Below are 22,462 nucleotides of genomic sequence, written 5' to 3' on the forward strand. Positions count from 1 at the left end.
TTTTAGCAGTAACTTGTTCTTTGTTATTGCTGAGTAATATTCCGTTATATAAATACGCCATTTTGTTCACCCATTCTCTTGCTGACAAACATCTTGAGTTTTTCCAGTTTGGGGCTATAATGAATAAAGCTGCAGTGGACATTCTTCTTTCTCTCTTCTTCGCTCCTTTCTCTCCTTTCTTTCTCTCCTTCCCTCCCCTCCCCTGCCCTCCCCTTCCCTACCACCCCCCGTCTGCTCTCGTCCTGTGCCCGCCCGTCCCCGCCCGTCCCGCGTCCCGTCCCCCGTCTGCTCTCGTCCTGTGCCCGCCCGTCCCCGCGTCCCGTCCCCCGTCTGCTCTCGTCCTGTGCCCACCCGTCCCCGCGTCCCATCACCCCGTCTGCTCTCGTCCTGTGCCCGCCCGTCCCCACATCCCGTCCCTCCCGTCTGCTCTCGTCCTGTGCCCGCCCGTTCCCGCGTCCCGTCCCCCCGTCTGCTCTCGTCCTGTGCCCGCCCAGTCCCCGCGTCCCGTCACCCCGTCTGCTCTCGTCCTGTGCCCGCCCGTCCCCGCGTCCCGTCTCCCCCGTCTGCTCTCGTCCTGTGCCCGCCCGTCCCGCGTCCCGTCCCCCCCGTCTGCTCTCGTCCTGTGCCCGCCCGTCCCGCGTCCCGTCCCCCCGTCTGCTCTCGTCCTGTGCCCGCCCGTCCCCGCGTCCCGTCTCCCCCGTCTGCTCTCGTCCTGTGCCCGCCCGTCCCGCGTCCCGTCCCCCCGTCTGCTCTCGTCCTGTGCCCGCCCGTCCCCGCGTCCCGTCCCCCCGTCTGCTCTCGTCCTGTGCCCGCCCGTCCCCGCGTCCCGTCCCCCCGTCTGCTCTCGTCCTGTGCCCGCCCGTTCCCGCGTCCCGTCTCCCCCGTCTGCTCTCGTCCTGTGCCCGCCCGTCCCCGCGTCCCGTCTCCCCCGTCTGCTCTCGTCCTGTGCCCGCCCGTCCCGCGTCCCGTCCCCCCCGTCTGCTCTCGTCCTGTGCCCGCCCGTCCCGCGTCCCGTCCCCCCCGTCTGCTCTCGTCCTGTGCCCGCCCGTCCCCGAGTCCCATCACCCCGTCTGCTCTCGTCCTGTGCCCGCCCGTCCCGTTTCCCGTCCCCCCCGTCTGCTCTCGTCCTGTGCCCGCCCGTTCCCGCGTCCCGTCCCCCCGTCTGCTCTCGTCCTGTGCCCGCCCGTCCCGCGTCCCGTCCCCCCCGTCTGCTCTCGTCCTGTGCCCGCCCGTCCCCACGTCCCGTCCCCCGTCTGCTCTCGTCCTGTGCCCGCCCGTCCCCACGTCCCGTCCCCCGTCTGCTCTCGTCCTGTGCCCGCCCGTCCCGCGTCCCGTCCCCCCCCGTCTGCTCTCGTCCTGTGCCCGCCCGTCCCGCGTCCCGTCCCCCCGTCTGCTCTCGTCCTGTGCCCGCCCGTCCCGCGTCCCGTCCCCCGTCTGCTCTCGTCCTGTGCCCGCCCGTCCCCACGTCCCGTCCCCCCCGTCTGCTCTCGTCCTGTGCCCGCCCGTCCCCGCGTCCCGTCCCCCGTCTGCTCTCGTCCTGTGCCCGCCCGTCCCCGAGTCCCGTCCCCCGTCTGCTCTCGTCCTGTGCCCGCCCGTCCCGCGTCCCGTCCCCCCCGTCTGCTCTCGTCCTGTGCCCGCCCGTCCCGCGTCCCGTCCCCCGTCTGCTCTCGTCCTGTGCCCGCCCGTCCCGCGTCCCGTCCCCCCCGTCTGCTCTCGTCCTGTGCCCGCCCGTCCCCACGTCCTGTCCCTCCCGTCGGCTCTCGTCCTGTGCCCGCCCGTCCCGCGTCCCGTCCCCCGTCTGCTCTCGTCCTGTGCCCGCCCGTCCCGCGTCCCGTCCCCCGTCTGCTCTCGTCCTGTGCCCGCCCGTCCCGCGTCCCGTCCCCCGTCTGCTCTCGTCCTGTGCCCGCCCGTCCCGCGTCCCGTCCCCCGTCTGCTCTAGTCCTGTGCCCGCCCGTCCCGCGTCCCGTCCCCCGTCTGCTCTCGTCCTGTGCCCGCCCGTCCCCACGTCCCGTCCCCCCCGTCTGCTCTCGTCCTGTGCCCGCCCGTCCCGCGTCCCGTCCCCCGTCTGCTCTCGTCCTGTGCCCGCCCGTCCCCGCGTCCCGTCCCCCGTCTGCTCTCGTCCTGTGCCCGCCCGTCCCCACGTCCCGTCCCCCGTCTGCTCTCGTCCTGTGCCCGCCCGTCCCGCGTCCCGTCCCCCCCGTCTGCTCTCGTCCTGTGCCCGCCCGTCCCGCGTCCCGTCCCCCCCGTCTGCTCTCGTCCTGTGCCCGCCCGTCCCGCGTCCCGTCCCCCGTCTGCTCTCGTCCTGTGCCCGCCCGTCCCGCGTCCCGTCCCCCGTCTGCTCTCGTCCTGTGCCTGCTCGTCCCGCGTCCCAGAGCCCGCCGTTCTCCTTCAGGTAGGAGCGGTCTTGGTCCGGCAGCCGGCGCACCTGTCGTTTCTACCTCTGAGTGTGGAGCTGGCTTTCTCGTGTCCCGCGTCCTTTCCTCCTCCTGGGACGGACATCCATAACAGGTCTTTTGTGGACGTGTTTTCATTTTTCTTGAGTGAATACCTAGGAGTGAAGTTGCTGCGTTGCAGGTAGGTGTGGGTTTAGTTTTATTAAAAAGTGCCCGATCTTTTCCAAAGTGGTTTTTACATTTTATATTCCATCCAATTCCATGTTCTTTCTAACATTTGGTGTTGTCAGCCTTTTGTATTTCTGTCATGTAGGTGGGTGTGTAATTACATCACATTAGGTTCTTAATTTTCATTTTACTTTTGACTAATTATGGTGAACACTTTCTCATATGTGCACTCACCGTCCGCACGGGGTCTGCGCTGCGCATTGACGGGCCGGCTTGCTCTCGTGTGACGAGGACAGCTGGGAGCACAGAGAGCTCGCTTCACTTCACAGGCAGCTTTCCTTGTAACGTAAATCAGAACAGGTAACACACACATATATGTTTTCATTGCGTTATTTTTAAATGTTCACAATTTTATTTTGATAAATGAAAAATTAGAAAAGTCACATCACGGCTGCCGGCTACGGTCGCTGTGTGCGCCCCTCTGTGGCTTTGGAGTATAGTCGCCGCCGGGCCGTGCATATCCATCTGCGGCTGACTGCAGTCGACACTGGGCCGTGCACGTTCTTCTGTGGCTGTCGACTATAGTTGATGTTTATCCCGAAGTAGTTAATCACATCTGCAAAGTCTGTTTTGCCATGTAAAGTAACATATTGCGGGTTCTGGGGATTTTGGTATGGACATTTTTAAAAGGGTGGCTATTAGTTAACCTATCATAATTTATTTTTTCCAAATCTTCTACAGTTAGTATTTTAACCATTTATATATTAAAAAATCAACAACAAATGTTATTTTAAATGATCAGAAAGTTGGGTGCAGTGGCTCACGCATGTAATCCTAGCACTCTGGGAGGTCAAAGTGGGAGGATTTCTTGAGCACAGGAGTTTGAGACCAGCCTGAGCATGAGTGAGACCCCATCTCTACTAAAAAAAACCCAAAAATAAAAATAGAAAAATTAGCTGGACGTGGTGACTCATGGCTGTAGTTCCAGCTACTTGGGAGGCTGAGGCAGGAGGATCACTTGAGCCCAGGAGTTTGAGCTGGGCACCACAGCACTGTAGCTGGGCAACTGAGCAAGACTCTGGCTCAAAAAAAAAACAAAAAAAAAAACAGCCAAAAAATCAGAGATTCTCAGATTGTATAAAGAAATGAGCCAAAAGATCACCTACTCATTAAACACACAAAATAATGTTAATAAAGTCAAATTATGAAATTAACATTTCTTTGACAACTTGTTAGTATATATGAACATTAAGTTTAATTACTGTTCTTTGGTTTCCTTGTTAATGTATATAAATGTCAAGTTTATGATACTTACTATATTTGACCAAGCGTATATTGCAGGAAGTTGCTTTATGTGTTAATTTTACAAGTTTCTCATTTAATTGGGTGTTCACTCAGTTACTTCATTGTGAATAAAGTACAGTTTGGGAGAAGACACATTATCCTGAAATGACTTCAATCAATGCTAACTTTGGATTTTAAAATCTTCTTGATAGATTTTTTTTAAAGCAAATAAATTTACTACAGACTTAGTAATCATTCTTGTAGGATGATATCAAAATTGGAAGTCTCAGATCATCTTTTAAAGAAGCTTTTTAATGATCATTTAAAAAATTATAGTTGGTGGTTTCTTTTTGAAGATCTTAAATATACATCTACAGGATGAATGAAAATAATCAACTGTTCTAATGCTATGCATATGAACACTTGTAGCTTGGAAAAAGGTTTGCATTACAGTCTCACTTGAAAAGTACTGTATCTTGAAGAATGTAGGTGACAGTAGAGATAGCATGTTTGGAAATCTGTATTGAATTATTTAAAAAGTGCAGAATATATATAGGTCCAAAATGCATGCAAGGAATTGAAATAAAATTGGTTTATAAAATATCAGTGTAGAAAAATAATTTTAAATCAATATATAATTTTATGTAATTTTTAAATAGGTGTATAACTACATTGGTAAACAGAAAGTATGTTACTATTTTATAAAATTTCTAGATTCAGTTTGGCCTCACACTAACTCTGTCTCTCCCTTTTTAATAGTCTCTACTGGGACAATGCTCAGTTGTCCCCTGTCCCCGCACGTGTGTCATCCTAGGAGACTCCTGGCGGCGGGGGCACGTTCCTCCCGCTGCTCGCACCTGCGCCCGGCCTCCTCTTTCACAGAGCGGCGGGCGGACTCCCTGCAGGCGCTGTGGCCCACAGATAAACTGTGTGGACATGGCTGCTGTTAGAAGGACCCAGAGGGACTGACATGTCCTTGACTGTCCCCTCATCAGCCTTCGAAAGACACGTGAAGGAAGTGAGAGAAGTGGCTGTTTGTGGTTTATGGACGGGGTCTCTGCTATAAAACAGAATCGCTTTCATTATCAACAGCAAAGAGGAACTTGTGTAAACTGTCACGGACACGGTTGATATTGTTTCTCTATTTTGTTTTTGCTGTAAAACAAATACGAGGACAAAATTAGACACATAAAGTAGATAAAAAATTTAAAACAGACCGGAAAGCATGTTTTCTCCTGCTCTGAAAAGCATTTGTGTGTAGCCTGGCCAAGGAGACAAGGGTGAAGAACTAACCTGCCGTGTTGCTGGAGAAATAGCCGACAGAACTGGCCTTTGGAGAAGCTGGCTCTTTAAGATGCGAATTGGTTTTGTTAGGCCAAATGCATTTATTTTTTCAAAAACGTCTTGTGTAATTATTTATTCCACACAAAGCTTCACATGCATGCACTCCGTCAGCCCACGAACAGCTAACAGAACACTGCAGGAAAAGCAGAGGATGACAGCATGGAAAGAGACCTAACTACTTAGAGTGGCTGACATAAAGCTACAGCGTTTGATTTCTCTCTCTCCTACTTAGCTGGCTCTTTCCACCTTCCTTGGGGCTGTTGGGCATAACCCTCAAGGCTAATGAATGGCTTCTCTCTTTGCAGTTTTTCCTAGGTCCTTTGTAAAATGCAAAGAACTAGCTCCTGGGCGGAGCAGACACCACCTTCGCCAGCGTGCGCTCCAGAGATGAAGAGGCCTGGCTGTAGTTCGCCTCTCCTGGGACTGAGCTCGGCCAAGTCCTGCCCAACCCCATCCGGCCCAAACTAGAGATGGGGAGGATGCAAGGAAAAAAATAAAAGTGTCAAAACTCTTGTGAACTGCAGACCCATTCTGGCTTAGTTGTTCAGGGCACAGTACATAGGACTGAGGATAGCTTAGGGTTTCTCCTTTTCCGCGTCCTTAACCCCTTTGGTGTGGCGCTCCCAGCCGCGACGCCCACCCGGCACGACACCCCGCCCACTCGGCACGCCCGGCGCGACGCCCACCCACCCGGCACGACGCCCCGCCCACCCGGCACGCACGGCGCGACGCCCCGCCCACCCGGCACGACACCCCGCCCACTCGGCACGACGCCCCGCCCACCCGGCACGACACCCCGCCCACTCGGCACGCCCGGCGCGACGCCCACCCACCCGGCACGACGCCCCGCCCACCCGGCGGGACGCCCCGCCCACCCGGCACGCACGGCGCGCACGGAGTCTGCGCTGCGCACGGCCCGCGGCGTTTGCTCTCGTGTGACGACGACAGCTGGAAGCACTGAGAGCTCGCTTCACTTCACAGGCAGCTTTCCTTGTCATGTAAGTCAGAGCAGGTAACACACACATATATGTTTTCATTACATTACTTTTAAATGTTCACAATTTTATTTTGATAAATGAAAAATTAGAAAAGTCACATCACGGCTGCCGGCTACGGTCCCTGTGCGCGCCCCTCTGTGGCCGTCGGCTGCGGTGGACGCCGGCCGTGCACGGTCCTCTGTGGCCGTCGAGTATAGTCGACGATGGTACAGAAGTGGTTAGAGCAGCTGTCGTCTGTCTGTCGTATGACTCTGTATTCTAGGCCCTGTGCGCAGAGCGTTCCGTAACTGCCATCCTCACAACAACCCTAGAGTAGAGACTGGTCAGAGTTCTTTGGATGTAAGCAACAACTTATTCTGACAATAAAAGTAATAATAATTGATTGTGAGGATATGGGATAGCTCAGAGCATTTTGGAAAACTGAAAAACCAGGCTTAGAAAGAAGGTGGAATGGGCCAGCTCCTGGGACCTAGATTTCAGGAACGGACTCACAGTTTGATTGGGGTGCTGTTTGGATGAATGCCAAGAGCTGTTATTTGCTCTTGTGTTGATCTCAAAATTCAAATTCTAAGGAGACAGAATCCAACTCAGATAAATAGAACCCCTTGAAATCCTCGTGTGACTGTATGTAATGGTGGTTGGTAGTTATCCCAAACAAAATTGGTATGTTGTCACAAAAAGAACTGAGAAAGGATGCTGGAAATGGAAAATAAATAAATAAATAGATAAATAAGATTTCTCCCAAACAGAGAATTAGGAAGCCTAGCATAACTTGGCTAATATCACACAATATTATTTAAAATCACACAATATTATTGTGTGTGCCACTGGGTGGCAGAGTGAGGACAGAGGACACAAACTTAATTTTTTTTTGCCTCAAAGGCTGCCCTTTGGCCTCTCATTCCAACTTACAGCCAAGCGTTACAGACACTCTTTGTTCTGTCTCTGCTTGCAACAAAGTGACCAAATTGAAGGAAGAAAAGAAAATTGAAGGGCATGAGAAGTAGATATGGATGGGAAAGTAGAAGGTTAGATTTTACTGGCAACATTCTCATGATGCTCTTCCCAAATACCTTCCTATCCAGGCATCCTTGACATGCCTGTCTTCTGGTTTTACTACTTTTACACTTCCTCTTTATCTCAGATGCTAGATGTAGGAACTTCCCAGGGCTTGGTCCTAGGCCATCTTTTCTGTATTAACTCTCATCATATACCAGTGATACACCATTAGCTGTGGACTACAGGATTCAGTCCACGTGGCTCGGCCTGGCCTTCAGGGTTCCTCATACCTGGGCCTTCTCTTTCCTAATGTTCTTATCTTCATGGTACCCTCATTTAAGGCTCATGGGCTATCTCTTCTTTATGTTTCAATATGGCATCCAAACTATGGCTTTCAACATTTTGTTCATGTTTTTCTGTCTTCCTTCTTACTGCTTGCCATGTAACCAAATCCACCTCATTCTACAAGGTCCAGCTCGATTCCCACACACTTCCAGGAGTCCATCTCCGGCGGTTCTGCATTTCACCGCCACTCCCTTTTCCAAGCATCTGGGCTGTTTGTCCGGGACATCCACTGTGGCTCTTAAGCACACACCATCTCATAACATTATGTGGTTATCTTGTTTCTCTGAATTATCTGTAAGGTTTGGAGGGAAAATATTATCAGATCTGGATAATACCCAATACATATTCATTGAATCAGCTTTTTCCCCAAATAAGAACTGCGTAACGTCTCTCTTGGAAGAGAAGTTACGGTGCCTCTCCCCCACCCGTGACACTACAGAAGCAGCAGCAGCCTTGGCCCAGGTTTGCAGGAAGGGTGCCCTCCCGGGACTTGTCCAAGCTGCAGTCAGCCTGCCCCAGTTCTCGGTCTGCTCTCACCCCGCTAAGGCCTACGGGGCTCTCTAGAAAGGTGCAGAAAAGCAGCATAAATCAAGAACATCCTCTTGAAAGAAGGGAAGATACCTCCAAAATGACCCCCAGAAATCTGTTCAGAGGGTTTTCAGGAAGATCATTATTGTGAAACTATCCACTCCTGGGAGGAGGTCTGAATCCCCATGGTGGTCCACACATTTGGACTCTGCAGAGAGTCAGAATCCTCTCCCTCCGTCCCTTCATTCATTCAGTGAGCATTTTCTGGCCCTGGCTCTGGGAAGTTTATCAAAATGACTAAGACACAGGTTCATTCCAGGCTGAGGGCCCAGGTGCTGGTCTATGGTCATGGGTTTTAAGACCCTGCGTTAGGCCTGCCGTTCACAAACACACAGGCCCGAGGCTCTAAATCCAGCCTTGGGGGAGCAGGTTCCCCCAGAGCAGGGGAGCCGGGTCAGGTGGTGCAGGAGGAAGGAGGGAACCCCAGGGCGGAGAACTAGGCAGCCTAGGCAGACCCAGAGGCTGCTTTTTTGACACATTTTTAGGAACTGGCCATTCACAGCTTCTACTGCTATTTCATTAATGGAACTCACACATGCAGCAGTAGCTGTCTGGGGAAGGGTATTCATGTTAACTTTTCCTATAGTTTGCTCTAAAACTCATGTAAAGTGTTTTCCTGTTTTCCTTTGGAAAATGCCTACACTACATCCTGACATTTAATCTGCAGCCCTAATGGGGGTGACAAATGGGAGCTGTTGGTTCTTGGCTATTTAGAAAATAAGCCAACTTAATCTAGTAATGCCTTTTTAAGGCTCACAGGAAAAGAGGAAAAAAAGGACAATTAAGCAACACAAGCAACTAGTGTACTTTCCTTAAGCATTCTTAGTAAAACAAATGTGTATGTGTTTCTAAAGTTTTGAAGGTCTGGTTTAAATAAAATATTTAACCCTTGGAAAGGCAGGGCCCTAGTGTGTATTTTTTAAAAAGTGCAGGATTGGGGTGGGGCCTACTCTGTAGCGGCCAGTACCGTGGCATTTCGGTGCACGCACAGACGTCTGGTTTATGAGAGGTTGGGAGCAGTTACACCGAGGGTGGGGTAGACAAAACAAAAAGCAGTGCTTGAATCGTGCTTGGAAAACATTTTTGGGTTCAGAATGAGCCAAAACTATGAGAACTGGCCTATATCCTTAGGATTTAAAAGAAAGCCAAATAGGCTTACCACGTAGTGGAAATAGGAGCAGCACTAGACTGCAACCAGGAAACCAGGGTGCCGGTCTCATTTCCATAGAAACTAGCATTGCAATTAGCTGTGCGAGGGCTCCGTTTCCTTATCTGGAAATAGGAGTGGGTTTCTAAAGGCCTTTCTACCTCTGACAGTCCCTGACACTAAATCATCCCAAAAGGGACGATCAGATGTCCGGGTTCTCTTGCGTGTCAGTTTCCTGGGGGTCTGTGGATGTGAGGCTCTGACCACTGTTGTGGCTTGGCCTTGCCGGGCTGTTGCCAGCGCTGCAGCAGGGGCAGGCAGAGCCATGTGGGGATCGTGAACGCTTTGACCACAGCAGGATTCTGAAGTTTCTCTAGAGGTGCAGACCACTTAGATACTTGTCTTGGATGCTCTTTATCTGGGTGTGTTCCTATAATTTCATGGGAAGCGGCCGTTTCAGGGCCATGCTGAGGACGGGCTTTGTGTGGATGTGCGGGCTCACTCTTCTAGCAGTGGCTGCAGTCACAGCGGCAGGGGCAGGAGGCAGCGCGGTTAGGGAGTGAGTGCTGTCTGCCCGGCCTGTGCTAACAACACTACCCGAGCCGTCTCATTCAGGCCTCACTGTAGGGAAAGATCATCCTAGCAAAGAAACCATGGCTTAGAGAAGTTACGCTCTTGTACAATGAGATCGAATTGAAATTCAGGTCTGCCTGATTCTAAACTGCGTTTCTTTTAATGGTGAGATGATGCTGTCGGTGGATGAACTGCTGAATTGAACAAGCTCTACATTATATTCTGGGACTACACTGCTCTGCGCACTGAAAGGGTGTTCAAGGAGTATTCAGTTCAGAATCATATACTTCTTCTTAACCACTTCCGCACGAGCATCGACCGCAGCCGACGGCCACAGAGGGGCGCGCACAGCGACCGTAGCCGGCAGCCGTGATGTGACTTTTCTAATTTTTCATTTATCAAAATAAAATTGTGAACATTTAAACATAACGTAATGAAAACATATATGTGTGTGTTACCTGTTCTGATTTACGTTACAAGGAAAGCTGCCTGTGAAGTGAAGCGAGCTCTCTGTGCTTCCAGCTGTCGTCGTCACACGAGAGCAAACGCCGCAGGCCGTGCGCAGCGCAGACGCCGCGGGCCGTGCGTGCCGGGTGGGCGGGGCGTCGCGTCGTGCGTGCCGGGCGGGCGGGGCGTCGTGCCGTGCGTGCCGGGCGGGCGGGGCGTCCCGCCGTGCGTGCCGGGTGGGCGGGGCGTCCCGCCGTGCGTGCCGGGTGGGCGGGGCGTCGCGCCGTGCGTGCCGGGCGGGCGGGGCGTCGTGCCGTGCGTGCCGGGCGGGCGGGGCGTCCCGCCGTGCGTGCCGGGTGGGCGGGGCGTCCCGCCGTGCGTGCCGGGTGGGTGGGGCGTCGCGCCGTGCGTGCCGGGCGGGCGGGGCGTGGCGGCCGGGAGCGCCGCACCGAAGGGGTTAAGCAAGGTTTTGTATTTAACCATTGTTAAATACAAGGTATTGTAACCATGGTTTTGTATTTATTTGAGAAAACAAGCATGCTTTAAAAAAATGGAACAAGAGTCTGGTATCAGACACAGATCCGGCTGGAATGGCAGACGTGACCGACACCTTACTTCCTGCGGGGTGGCAGTGCATCACCATCTTTCCCTCTGGACGTGAAAGCTCCTAAAGTTTTCCCTTTCTATATTTTTAAAAAAGCACTATTCTATTTCCCAACCATTCCGAATGGATCTGTCTTTGTTTTTAAACAGCTTCTAGTAATCCCATCAAAGTCCCAAAGATAAGTGATTTGGACTCCTTCTAATGCCTTTGGAGCATGAAAGAAAGTGGCTGTTTGAATAAATTGTATATTCTTGTATGTACTACCGTAATTCAAGAGTACAAAAGAGCCACAAGCCTCATGGAAAGGCATGAATGGAAGTTATTGTCCTTTGAAGAGAAGAGAGATTTTGAGATTTCCAGTCTTGAGGAAGATGTATATTTCTGACCCATTAAATTGAACCATATGAATTTGCCATTTTGTGGGTCAGACGTGGCCAAATATCAGCAATTTCACATGCTTCAGTTTAACACATGAATCAACTTGTTTTCCTAAAGGTTTGTAGGACTCAACTAGATTGATGCTCTACAATTTTTATTTTTATTCATCACCTTCAACCCCCAGCATTTATTCTGCGAAAAAAGAAGGCAATTCATGCAAAACAAAAAGATGGGGCATTTAGAAGGAAGACTGTATGAATGATCTTGTTCGATATTCCTAGATAATGAAAAATGGCAGATGTATGAATTTAGTGTACCCCTTATGTGCCAGCCCTGAATCATTTTCAGTGTTCATTTCCAAACATGGCCAACTTTCATCTACTGCATGTAAGCAGCAAAATCAAAAGGTACTAAACAAGATTAGAGTTTTAAAAGCTCCAAGTCTAAATATAAGTGGAAAGAGAATTCATGTCAGCTGAACACCAAATTATTGTTTACTGTTACTAATACATGTCCCAGCTGGATTTGGTTTACATCTGGCCTTACATTACACTTCACTCTTCTGCAAGGTTTTCTATAACTTAGCCAAGGTAATTTCTGAGGCAAATGGGAAATTAATGGGAATGACACACTGGTACAGAAAATAGCATTAACACTTGGTTATTAGAGGGTCGTTAAGTTCATCATGGTTGTGTCAGTGTTCACAGTAAGACAACCACAATAAAGCTACAAGAGGCACCTGAGAAGGTTCTTCCTGGAAAGAGTGTCTTGAAGTGGTCATTTCCTTCTAGTACATTCATCTATGTAAAGCCCCAATGTCTTTTATCTTCTGAGTAAAGCATCTAAAGAGGCGGATTCTCAAAACTTCCTCAAAAGCAGGTTAAAGGTAAACTAAGTGTTCAACATGGAAGGCTAGAGTCAAACGTGGTTCCAGGTAATTTCATATTGTACGCTCATCCTGTACCAGTAATAGATGCCAGATGAAACTGAATATGCATGTTAAGTTTTAAAGGATGCTCAGAGGCAAATACTTTTCTTATTTCATGCAGCTAATTTCTGATTGGCAAAGAACAGCACTAAGACCAGTCATAATATTTCCTTGTTTTCTTATTACTAGGATGAAAAATTTAAGCACATAAATTTTTAAGCCATGTATTGAATTAACTTCTAAGACTCATGGAAACTTTTCTATGCTCGTTCTAGCAGTGTATCAAGGGAGTGTTCATGTTAAATAACTTGGTAAAGCCATCTGCTTCTCCACTGAGTAAATGTATAGCATTGCAAGAGATGAGCTTTGGATTATTTTTGAAAATGCCATTTGGTCTGGGCTATGTTGGCTCTTGCTTTTGTTGTAAAGCTCAGGTTCAGGAAAATCTCTACCATAGAGAAGGAAAACTATCTAAACGAATGTTTTGCTTTCTCATGGATACTTTTGGGGTACTCTGGCATGAAGTGAAGAAATTCTTTAAAGTCTCTGTGGAGATGGGTCTCAGAAAGCTTAGAATCTACGCAGAAGCGAACAACTAACTGCCTTACAGTCCTCTCCGTCGCGCGCCCACCAGCCTGGCTTCTGGGCGCGCAGAGCCGCCAGCCCCCTTCCGGCCGGCCGCCAGCCCCCTTCCGGCCGCCCGCCAGCCCCCTTCCGGCCGCCCGCCAGCCCCCTTCCGGCCGCCCGCCAGCCCGCCCTGTGGGCTCCGGCTCCGCGGCTGCGGCGGATCCGCGACAAAGCCCCAGCCCCTCCCGCGCACGGCAGCTGCGGTCCCACACAACTCTCAGCCAGAAAACTACCCCAAAATAAGCTTTATTGCAAGAAAAGTGTCATATTTGATACACAGACCTACAAAACAGACAAAACCAAAAGCCATAAGTTTTTCCTCACAAACACTTGATTACAAATGTACATTGTTTCTTTTCTTAGTTATTAAAAAAAAACAAAACAAAAAAACCCCAAACACTGGATATAACTGGTTACTAATCTTTGGTCAACACAGGTGTGAGAGGAACAACCGGGAGTCTGCGTGTGCTTTGGCCATTTCACATATGAGGTTTGGTCACTGGTCCAGCGACAGGTTCTTGGATTGAGAACACGGATATGTACTCCTATTAGCATGTCCTGGAACAGTATCTTTTTAAATGACTAAAGCAAACTAAAACATCAATTCATTGTACAAACATCTTTCATACACAAATAGGCTATGATTAAAACAAGGCATATGGTGTATAACTACGGTATTAATGAAAATTCTAAAAAAAAAAACCAATTTTAAAAAAACAACAACATATATTCCTTGGCTGCACTGCATGATTTGTTTGCACATATGGCAATCCTGAAATAGCTTGAACATAGTAAATGCACCATTAATCTAAGACAGCACCAAACACTACAGAACGCCACCGCTCCTTTGCAAAGGAGTGGCGTTCTTCAGCTGCCTGCAGCACCACAAGTATGCAGCGCACCCTGGGTCAGAATGAGGCGTTGCGGGTAGCACACATGGCTCCTTGAGGTTACGAGAAGGAAGTACAGTACGGTTTGGCCTGCAATGCTAATGTTCTCACAAGCAGTCAAGGTATTTTGCTACAGTGGTCGTGCTTCATCTTCCGTTGCCTGGTATGTCTGGTGACGTGAAGTGTTGTCACAGCGAGCTGCTCTGGCTTTGATCTCCCCTCTAAAGGATCTAATGACATTCACATCTTTTAAATTATTGATTCCACTGCCCATTCAGCTCTGGGAGGCTTTCTTTAAAATAATCAGGTGTGTACCAGTTGGGTGACTGGCAGAAAAACCAAAGGAAAACATCTCTTGAATCTGCTGAATTTTTAAAAAGTACCTCTAAAAGAAATAGCTCAAATTTATAAATCTAAAGAAAAACCAGTGAGTTTCCCTTTTTGTTTACATAGTTTGTTCATTTCTCCATATATTACTGCATTAAAAATAAATAAACATCTATATTTTTTAATTAGCAACTATAGCAAAATACCCAAAGTGTTACAGACTGCTAACAGGAAAAAAAAAAAAAGCTCACATTATTTTTGTGCATTTAGTGCCATATGCTGATCTCTTGAACATTTAGGTTTTTTTAATATATTTTAAAATGAAGTTATATAAAAAATACAGTAACCACGGTTGCCTTTGTACTCAAATCTTTGGCCACACCAGAGTCTAAATTATCCCTCCCTGCGAGGGTCAACATTCAAAGTCTGAAACAGGGAGGAAAGAAACAAAGTCATTTTGTTCCTCTTTAAAATTAATCATCGACTCTTCTGAAGGCGGGCTGGGATCTGAGCCTGGAACCCAAGTCCGTGAAGGGTTAATAGAGTTGGATCTGCAGCCTCATCCTGAGGGCCTCCCCAAGCTCCCCTAGGAGGTAGTCGTCCTCTTTGCTCTCTTCCAGTTTCTTCAGCTCCTTCTTCTTGTAGAGAGGGACGCTAGTGATTTCCAGTGTGTATGTGCCAGGCACCGGCTTCTTCTTGGCCGTGTGCAAGTAGCTGAGCCCGTGCCGCTGGTGGATGCGGAAGACGCCGCCATCGTTCCCTTGGGAGATGACGTAGCGGACGTGGTTGTTGAGGGGCTCGATGGCGGGCCGCAGTTCCAGGATGTGCTCCTTGGAGCCAAGGCCAGAGAGGTTGAACTTCATGTTGACGGGGCTGTCCATGTCGACACTCTCTAGGCTGATCTGTTCAACCTGGAGAAAGGGCGGGAAACGATTTGGGACAAGCCTCCACTGCAGGAGCAGAGGGCTAGGAAGAGATCTGGGCGGGGTGCCCCCCGCGGGCAGGCTGTGGCCTCCCACCCCCTCTCCGCACTCTCCTTCTGGGCAGCGGCCACTGTAAATGCCGTCAGCTGGGAGAAAAGGCCAGTTCCCTAGGGAAGCCCTGTTACTCTTCACGACTTCTCACTCAGCCTTAACGAGGTCATTAAAGTTACAGGACTGAGCCTACAGACAGTGTTCACATTTCTAGTTTTTTTTTTTTGATGAGTTTATGGAATATCACATTTATTAACAATTTTAAAAAAGAATTTAGGAAATGATTGTATTTTTTCAAGTGAATGTTGGAAGTGTTTCTGTTGTCCGACAGCAGGGACTGCCCCTTAGGGAATCTCCACCCCGAAGGCTCAGCTTTGCCTGGGGAGGCCCATCAGGGACGAGCTGACCGTACTGGCAGCCTCCGATGCCATGCAGAGTGGGGTTCCGCAGAGCTCTCAGGGCTCCACTCTGAGCCAGCTTTGATAAAAGCCAGCGGGGCAAGGCCCAGAGAAACCAAGTCTGACTTGCTCACAGGATCGGGTGGGGTACAAACATTGAAATAAGACAGGCTGAAATTCATAATGCTTTGATAGGGTACCTGTTAAGTAAGAACTTGGCTGTAGTGGCCCCAGAGTGCCCAGAAATGTTCAGGCAGAATTACTGGCCAAGTACCACAATGGGAAGGCTTTATAAGCATAATTCCCGGATTTGTAGTTTTAGGACTTGATAAAAATTTCTCAACTGTCATACTTAAACATCAGTTGGATACTTCGTCTACTTAAGGTAAATGTAACATGGCTTATTCATTATTGCAAAATAGAATCATAAACTTTTTAGCTAGAGAAGTCTGGTTGTATAGATAAAGAAAATTTCCGAAGCCCTGAAAACAGAAGCAAGTTACCCAATTTACAGAGCTGATTAGTTGTGGACAAGGTTTTTGGTGGGGTAATTCTTCTGTAATATTAACTGAAGAAGGTGGTAAGTGATGACCTCATGTTGTCTCTAATCCTTGGGAGAATCACTGTCATCTCTAGGTACGTGACACTCACGACGACCACGAACTGAGCATGTGGGATGTATATGCCGGGCACCGGTCCAGGCTGTCCACATATTTTAGCTCAATTCATCTTCCCATCAACCTTCAACAGTATTTTTATTCCCATTTTACAGGTGAAGAAATTGAGGTTGAGAGAAGTTAAGTGAATATGTAACACAGGTAATAATTGGGGAGGGCCATGGAATTATGTTTAAAACCAAGTGGACTGTGGCCCACCCCTTTAACCACTCTGTCAAAATGTCATTAGGGAAAGGAAACATCAGTGGCCGGCAATTCAGATCCTCAGTTCCTTAGAAAATACAAGTTATCTGAAGACAAAAATTTTTGTGGCAGAAACAACTATCTTATGAATAAGTCACAGAGTGTGAGACCTAGTTGGCTGACCCTCTGAAAATAAAATCAGCCACGAGTACTATACGTGTATAAAACAAAACTGGACAAATTCAAAATAATTTCATTTTTTTGAATCGTTTCAAACTATTTCTTAGATGGACATTTTATACCCCCGGCAAAATCAAAAACTAAAACAAAAGAAAATAATCTGAAACTTAGTCTTTTCCCCCCAGTCTTTGTGTTTTGAGCTAATAATTCACAACCCATTTTAATTTACTTGCTTTTATCATACTGGGTCCATTCATTTATCCATTAAAATTCAAGAGAGGTTTAACTTCACAGCGGCTGCAAACTACATACCCGGCATTATACACATGACTCCATGTGGAGAATATTTTGTGGCAAAACAAAGTGAGATTTACTCACAGCAGTGGGCGGGGGCTCGTGAACACTTCTCTTCTGCCTGCTGTCTTTCTTCGAGTGGCCATTGATCTTGCACTCATAGCACGCTTCCGGGGACAGGGCGCTTTCCTCGTCGCCCTCTGCATCCAGTGGCAGGTACTGCCCCTTGGTAAGTCCCAGTCCTGAGACACAGTGGCTATTCGCAAGAAGCAGAGTGTTGTCAGACTTTATCATTAACTCTGACCGTAATTTTCCAGTGGCAGAGCAAAGACATCTCAGAAACAGGAAACCAACCAAGCAACCTCTCAGCTCATAAACACAAAAACCTTAAGATTCCTTATAACTTTTTTCTTCAACACCCAATGCATGAGATTTCCCCTTATTTTAGAACAGAAAAATTCTTCTGAGGGTGAGCCCTGGGTACCCCTGATTTTCAATCTTAATTAGATAGAAGCACTTGGGTATGTTTAACTCAAGAAGATGAAAGCAGGGCATGCACTTCCAAAGAGAATGCTAAGGGAGGTGCCATCGTTTCAGAAGCCCACAGCCTGTGTTTGCTGCTGACAACAAAGCTCCCTGCTTTAGTAATTCATATTTTTCAGCTAGTGCTTTGGTTAATGAAAGAGTCACTGAACTGGCTCTTACTGACCCTCACCTAGACCAAGGCTTTTGTTTTCAGTATTACTGTACACCAGTGCTGGACAGGTTGCTCCATGCTTCCAGCCCCGCCTTGCACACTGCTTCTTCTGAGGAAGGTGACTCGGACTGACTCATACATTCCCATCTTCTGTGCTACTGAGCACCGCTGCCTTGATGGAAGGATGCAAGTGGCCAGTCCCTCAGCCACAGCCCACAGGACTTGAGGAAGTGCGATTTGCCTGAGGGAAGCCAGCCCCACGGAGACAGGCCCAGGCTGAGCTGCTGAGTGGGGCCACACCTACTAGCCACCATGCTCTCTCTGTGTAATATAAAAGCCAGATGAGCAAAGAGAGGGGCAGACTCCTTCCTCAGGGACTGCTGGGCTAGTGCCTGCCAGGATTTATAAAGGAATCTGAGGCAGACCATTTCCACTTGTACCTCACGGCCCAGGTATCTACGGCAACATGTGAGCTGTATTGTTAAACATCTGCTTGTCTCTGGCCTTCGGTCTGATTGCATTAATTCAGGCCATTACGAGGGGCAAAGCGTGATGCTCACATACGAGTTCAAGTTTTACGATCACCACAAAGGAAGTAGCCCTATTCCGTGAGCACAGCCCTGCGCCTCTGGGTGCTTACTGGCATACCCTGTGCACCCTTGGCCAAAGGACACTCTTTTGCCTCTTGGGCTTCTGAACACAGGACCCTTCCTAGTGGGGTAGGTGGCCTGAATTCACTGAGGGAGGGAGGGCCAGCCCCAGGCCACATGTTCCCGTGTGCAGGAGGGCGACGGCCACCTTACCCCTGTCCCACTCTGTAGTACCCGGGCGGGCAGCCGCAGAGGTAGCCCCCTTCCGTGTTGGAACAGCCGTAATTGCATGGGTTCTTGGAGGACGAGCACTCGTTCACATCGTGGCAGGCACTGGAGAACTGGTCGAAGGAGAAGCCGGAGGGGCAGGCGCACTTGTAACTGCCCAGAGTGTTGTAGCAGGATGCAGAGCCGCAGGCATTTGGGTTGGAGCATTCATTCTCATCTATTGGACAGAATGAGAGACGTTCACACGGGGAAGGCGCTAACAGCAAGCACTGGCAGAAGAGCTGGAGTCTCCAAGTACCTATGATTTTACGGTAGACAACTCCAGAACTGTATTAAATTTTTTTACTCTGATGGCTGATTTACAAAGCATATGAATAAAAAAAATTTCCCTCAGTTACAGTTTCAAAAACCTCTTACTTTGCCCTTTTATATTCTGTTTGCACTGTTTCCCAGCATGTTGGGGGCCCTTGGGGACAGACACCTGCAGTTTGCCTAGTGAATAACTCTTCTATTCTCTTAACAGAAGGCTACTTGAAAAGCTTATATCTCAGGAAAATCCAGAGACAGAGAGCACATAAGTGGCCCGTGGTTGAGGGCTGGGAGAAATGGGAAATGGCTGCTGTTGGGTCTAGAGTTTCTTTTTGAAGTGATGAGAATGTTCTGAAACTTGTAGTATTGATGGTTGCCTGCTGGAAGAATATACTAAAAACCATCTAACCGTGCACTTTAAAAGGGTGAATGTATGTGAATTATATCTCAATTTAAAAAATCTTGTATTTCTATTTGTATCTAGTCCCCCAGCAATTCCCCAAACTTTCATTATATATGATAAAAAAAAGTATATAAAAAATCTAAAAACCCCTACCACTTCCCAGCTATGTGACTTTGGGCAAGAAACCTCCTCTCTGAGCCTTTGTTTCCTCATTTATAAAATTGGGCTAATAAAAATTTTAATAATAATGAACAATTGGGGTAGCAAGATGGTGGACGAGAAACACCGACAGAGTGCCTCTGCAAAAAAGACAGTTTCTAGAAGAAATTAGAAGAAAGAAGCAAGCAGAGGGTCGGAAGGAGGGGGTACCAGAGACTACAGAGACCACGGGAGACTCCACAGGAGGAGGTTGCGGACGAGAACTGGAAGCAGAGAACTTCCGAGTAGCCTGGAAACCAGCGGACACCAGCCCAGAGACGGCCGCCGCCAGTGAGCGGTAAGCCAGTAGCAGGCGTGGCACCAGGCTCCCAACTCCTGCGGGCACCTCCGTGTGCACAGACCCGAGCCGCGCGGCAGGCGCCATATTGCCTCCCCTCCCCCGACCCTACCCACAGCTGCTGAGAGGGACAATACAGCCACCAGCTGGAGGCACCTACTGGTAACGGGACCTTCCCTTTTGGGGCCCTACAGCTGACTGAGTGGAACTCACACGGTGAGCTCCCTACCCGCCCACCCTCCCAGGTGCTGCTGGCACGGTGATCCCAGGAGAATGGGGCAAACCCTGAGGCTGAGACACATAGACCCAGCTTGGGCTCCCATGGGTGAATTGGGACCAGCACTCCTCTCCCTGGTGGGATCAGGGATTGAATTCCCGGGCCCAGAGGTCAGACCTATAGACCAGATCCTGTGCACCAAGGTCTCGCATTGCCCGGGGCACAGAAGGGATATACGGGAACAGCCTACTGAGGTGTGTGTGCCTTCAGGGGCAGATCAGCGTCCTAGAGGGCAACCCTCCTCCCAAAGGGAGGCCATAAGCCCAGCCCAGGTGGCGTTCCTGCGCAGGGAACCTCCTGGCTGGCATCACAGTCAGGGGAGGCCTGGTGGCGTGAGGTCTGGCCTGCTGGCAGAGGCCCAGGAGAAGCTGCAGAGTTGGAGAGGGTGGAAAGAAGTGAGGCCCACTCCAGACTGCGGGTCTCAGACAGCCCCACCCCCACACATAGACTTTCTGACTGAGCGGGGCGTTCCAGCCCCTCCCTGACAGCTTTTCCTGGAAGCAGAGAACAGAACTTTGACCCCTGCTAATGGCATTGGTGGTGCCTGAGGGCAGGCTTACCCAACCCAGCTCAGCCCAGACACATTCCCAGACAAGCCCTCACTGAGGTGGAGAATAAGGACACACCTGGAAGTCCCAGGGCCCCAACCACCACCTGAGGCACTAGAGTGCCTCTCCAGAGGAACAAGAGCTGGTTCAGGACCCAAAACCAACAGTGTAACCTGCTCTTCCCAGCAAACACCACCTACTGACAGAGAGGACATTCTGCACACCCTTTTAGGGCATCTACTGACTTATCATACAGGGTGTGGTTGAATTTCACCCACAAACACCACCTACTGGCTCAGAGACTAAACACGGCATGTCATTACTCAAATGAAAACCTAAAGGTAAGAAGCAACAACTGATCCAGATGGGAAAAAATCAGCGAAGGAACTCTGGAAATATGAATACCCAAATGGAAAGCACACCCCAAAAGAGGAACACCAGCCTTTCAGAAATGGACATCAATCAAAATCAGACCACTAAAATGAAAGAAGCAGAATTTTGAGCATGGATCCTAAGAAAATTCAATGATTTGCAAGGAAAACTGGATAACCAACACAAAGAAAACACAAAAAGATTCCAGGACCTGGAACAAAAATTCACTAAAGAAATGGAAACAATGAAGAAAAATCTAACTGAACTCCTGGAAATTAAGAATCAATTCAGGGAACTAGAAAACATAGTGGAAAGCCTCAAGAACAGGGTAGATCAAACAGGAGAAAGAATCTCAGAGATTGAAGATAACATCTTCCAATTAAATAAATTAGTGACAGAGATAGAGCAGAGAAACAAGAGGAAAAGAGCAAAGCCTACAGGAGATGTGGGATTATGTGAAGAACCCTAATGTGAGGGTCATAGGGTTACCAGAAAGGGAAGAAGAAAACACTCAAGGGTTGGACAAGCTATTTGAAGATATAATAGAGGAAAATTTCCCAGGCCTTGGTAAAAATCTCGATATACAAGTTAAAGAAGCTCAGAGGACCCCTGGGAAATTCAATGCAAACAGGAAGACATCAAGACATGCAGTCATCAGATTGACCAAAATATCAACCAAAGAGGCCCTTCTACAAGCTGTAAGACGAAAGAAGCAAGTAACATACAAAGGAAAGCCAATCCAAATAACGCCAGACTTCTCTACTGAAACTTTACAAGCAAGGAGAGACTGGGGCCCCGCTTTCACTCTTCTGAAACAGAACAATGCCCAGCCTAGAATCTTATTCCCTAAAAAACTAAGTTTTGTAAACGAGGGAAAACCAAGACATTCTCAGGTAAGCAAAGACTGAGGGAATTCACCAAGACAAGACCAGCCCTTCAAGAAGTACTCAAAACAGTGTTACCCATGGATGAGCACAATAAACACTCATGAATGTAAATCTACTCAAAGCTAAAGATCAAAGCCAAGAAACTACAATGGCTCAAGAGAGAAAACAAAGCAAAAAAGTTCAACCCAACATAATGAACAGAAATCTGCCCCACCTATCAGTTATCTCAATAAATGTGAATGCTTTGAACTCCCCACTCAAGAGATATAGGCTGGCCAAATGGATAAAAAAATACAAGCCAAGTATTTGCTGCCTTCAGGAAATACATCTAACCTTCAAGGATTCAGTTAGACTAAAGGTAAAGGGGTGGAGAACAATATTTCAAGCAAACGGAAGCCAAAAGAAAGCTGGTGTGGTGGTGCTGATTACAGATAACTTAGCTTTTAAATCAACAAACGTAATAAAAGACAAAGAAAGTCACTATAAAATGGCGAAGGGTACAGTTCAACAAGAAGACATAACAATTCTAAATATATATGCACTCAACCTAGGTGTACCCAGATCCATAAAGCAAACTCTACTTGAGCTAAACAAATGGATAAATAACAACACCATATTAGTTGGAGACTTTAACACCCCACTGACAGCATAGGACAGATCCTCCATACAGAAAATCAACAAAAATTAACGGACTTGAACAGAACTCTAGAATAAATGGGCCTGACTAACATTTACAGGACATTCTATCCCCAAACCACTGAATACACGTTCTTCTCATCAGCTCATGGGTCATTTTCTAAGATTGACCATAGCCTAGGACACAGAGCATGTCTCAAACAATTTAAAAAAATAGAAATCATACCATGTATCATTTCAGATCACAATGGAATAAAAACAGAAATCAACCCT

The 22,462-nt window shown here is 48.6% G+C and overlaps 1 protein-coding gene and 1 long non-coding RNA gene across 2 annotated transcripts in view; one reads left to right on the top strand and one right to left on the bottom strand.

Annotated features, from left to right (window-relative positions):
- Window positions 1–5,702, top strand: part of LOC142873699 (uncharacterized) — a 26,175-nt gene extending 20,473 nt beyond the window's left edge. The window contains exon 3 of the long non-coding RNA XR_012921654.1: window positions 5,495–5,702. This is a non-coding gene — a long non-coding RNA (uncharacterized LOC142873699). The remainder of the gene's footprint in view (window positions 1–5,494) is intronic.
- A 7,370-nt stretch (window positions 5,703–13,072) lies between these two features.
- The window catches only part of FBN2 (fibrillin 2), a 284,415-nt gene continuing 275,025 nt past the window's right edge, over window positions 13,073–22,462 (bottom strand). Inside the window, exons 63-65 of the mRNA XM_076008344.1 lie at window positions 18,247–18,478; window positions 16,831–17,002; window positions 13,073–14,951 (exon numbers count right to left, since the gene is read on the bottom strand). Coding sequence (XP_075864459.1) covers window positions 14,577–14,951; window positions 16,831–17,002; window positions 18,247–18,478 — 779 coding nt within the window. The 3' untranslated portion in view covers window positions 13,073–14,576. The remainder of the gene's footprint in view (window positions 14,952–16,830; window positions 17,003–18,246; window positions 18,479–22,462) is intronic.

This window comes from Microcebus murinus, chromosome 11 (genome assembly GCF_040939455.1).
Source record: "Microcebus murinus isolate Inina chromosome 11, M.murinus_Inina_mat1.0, whole genome shotgun sequence".
NCBI lineage: Eukaryota > Metazoa > Chordata > Mammalia > Primates > Cheirogaleidae > Microcebus > Microcebus murinus.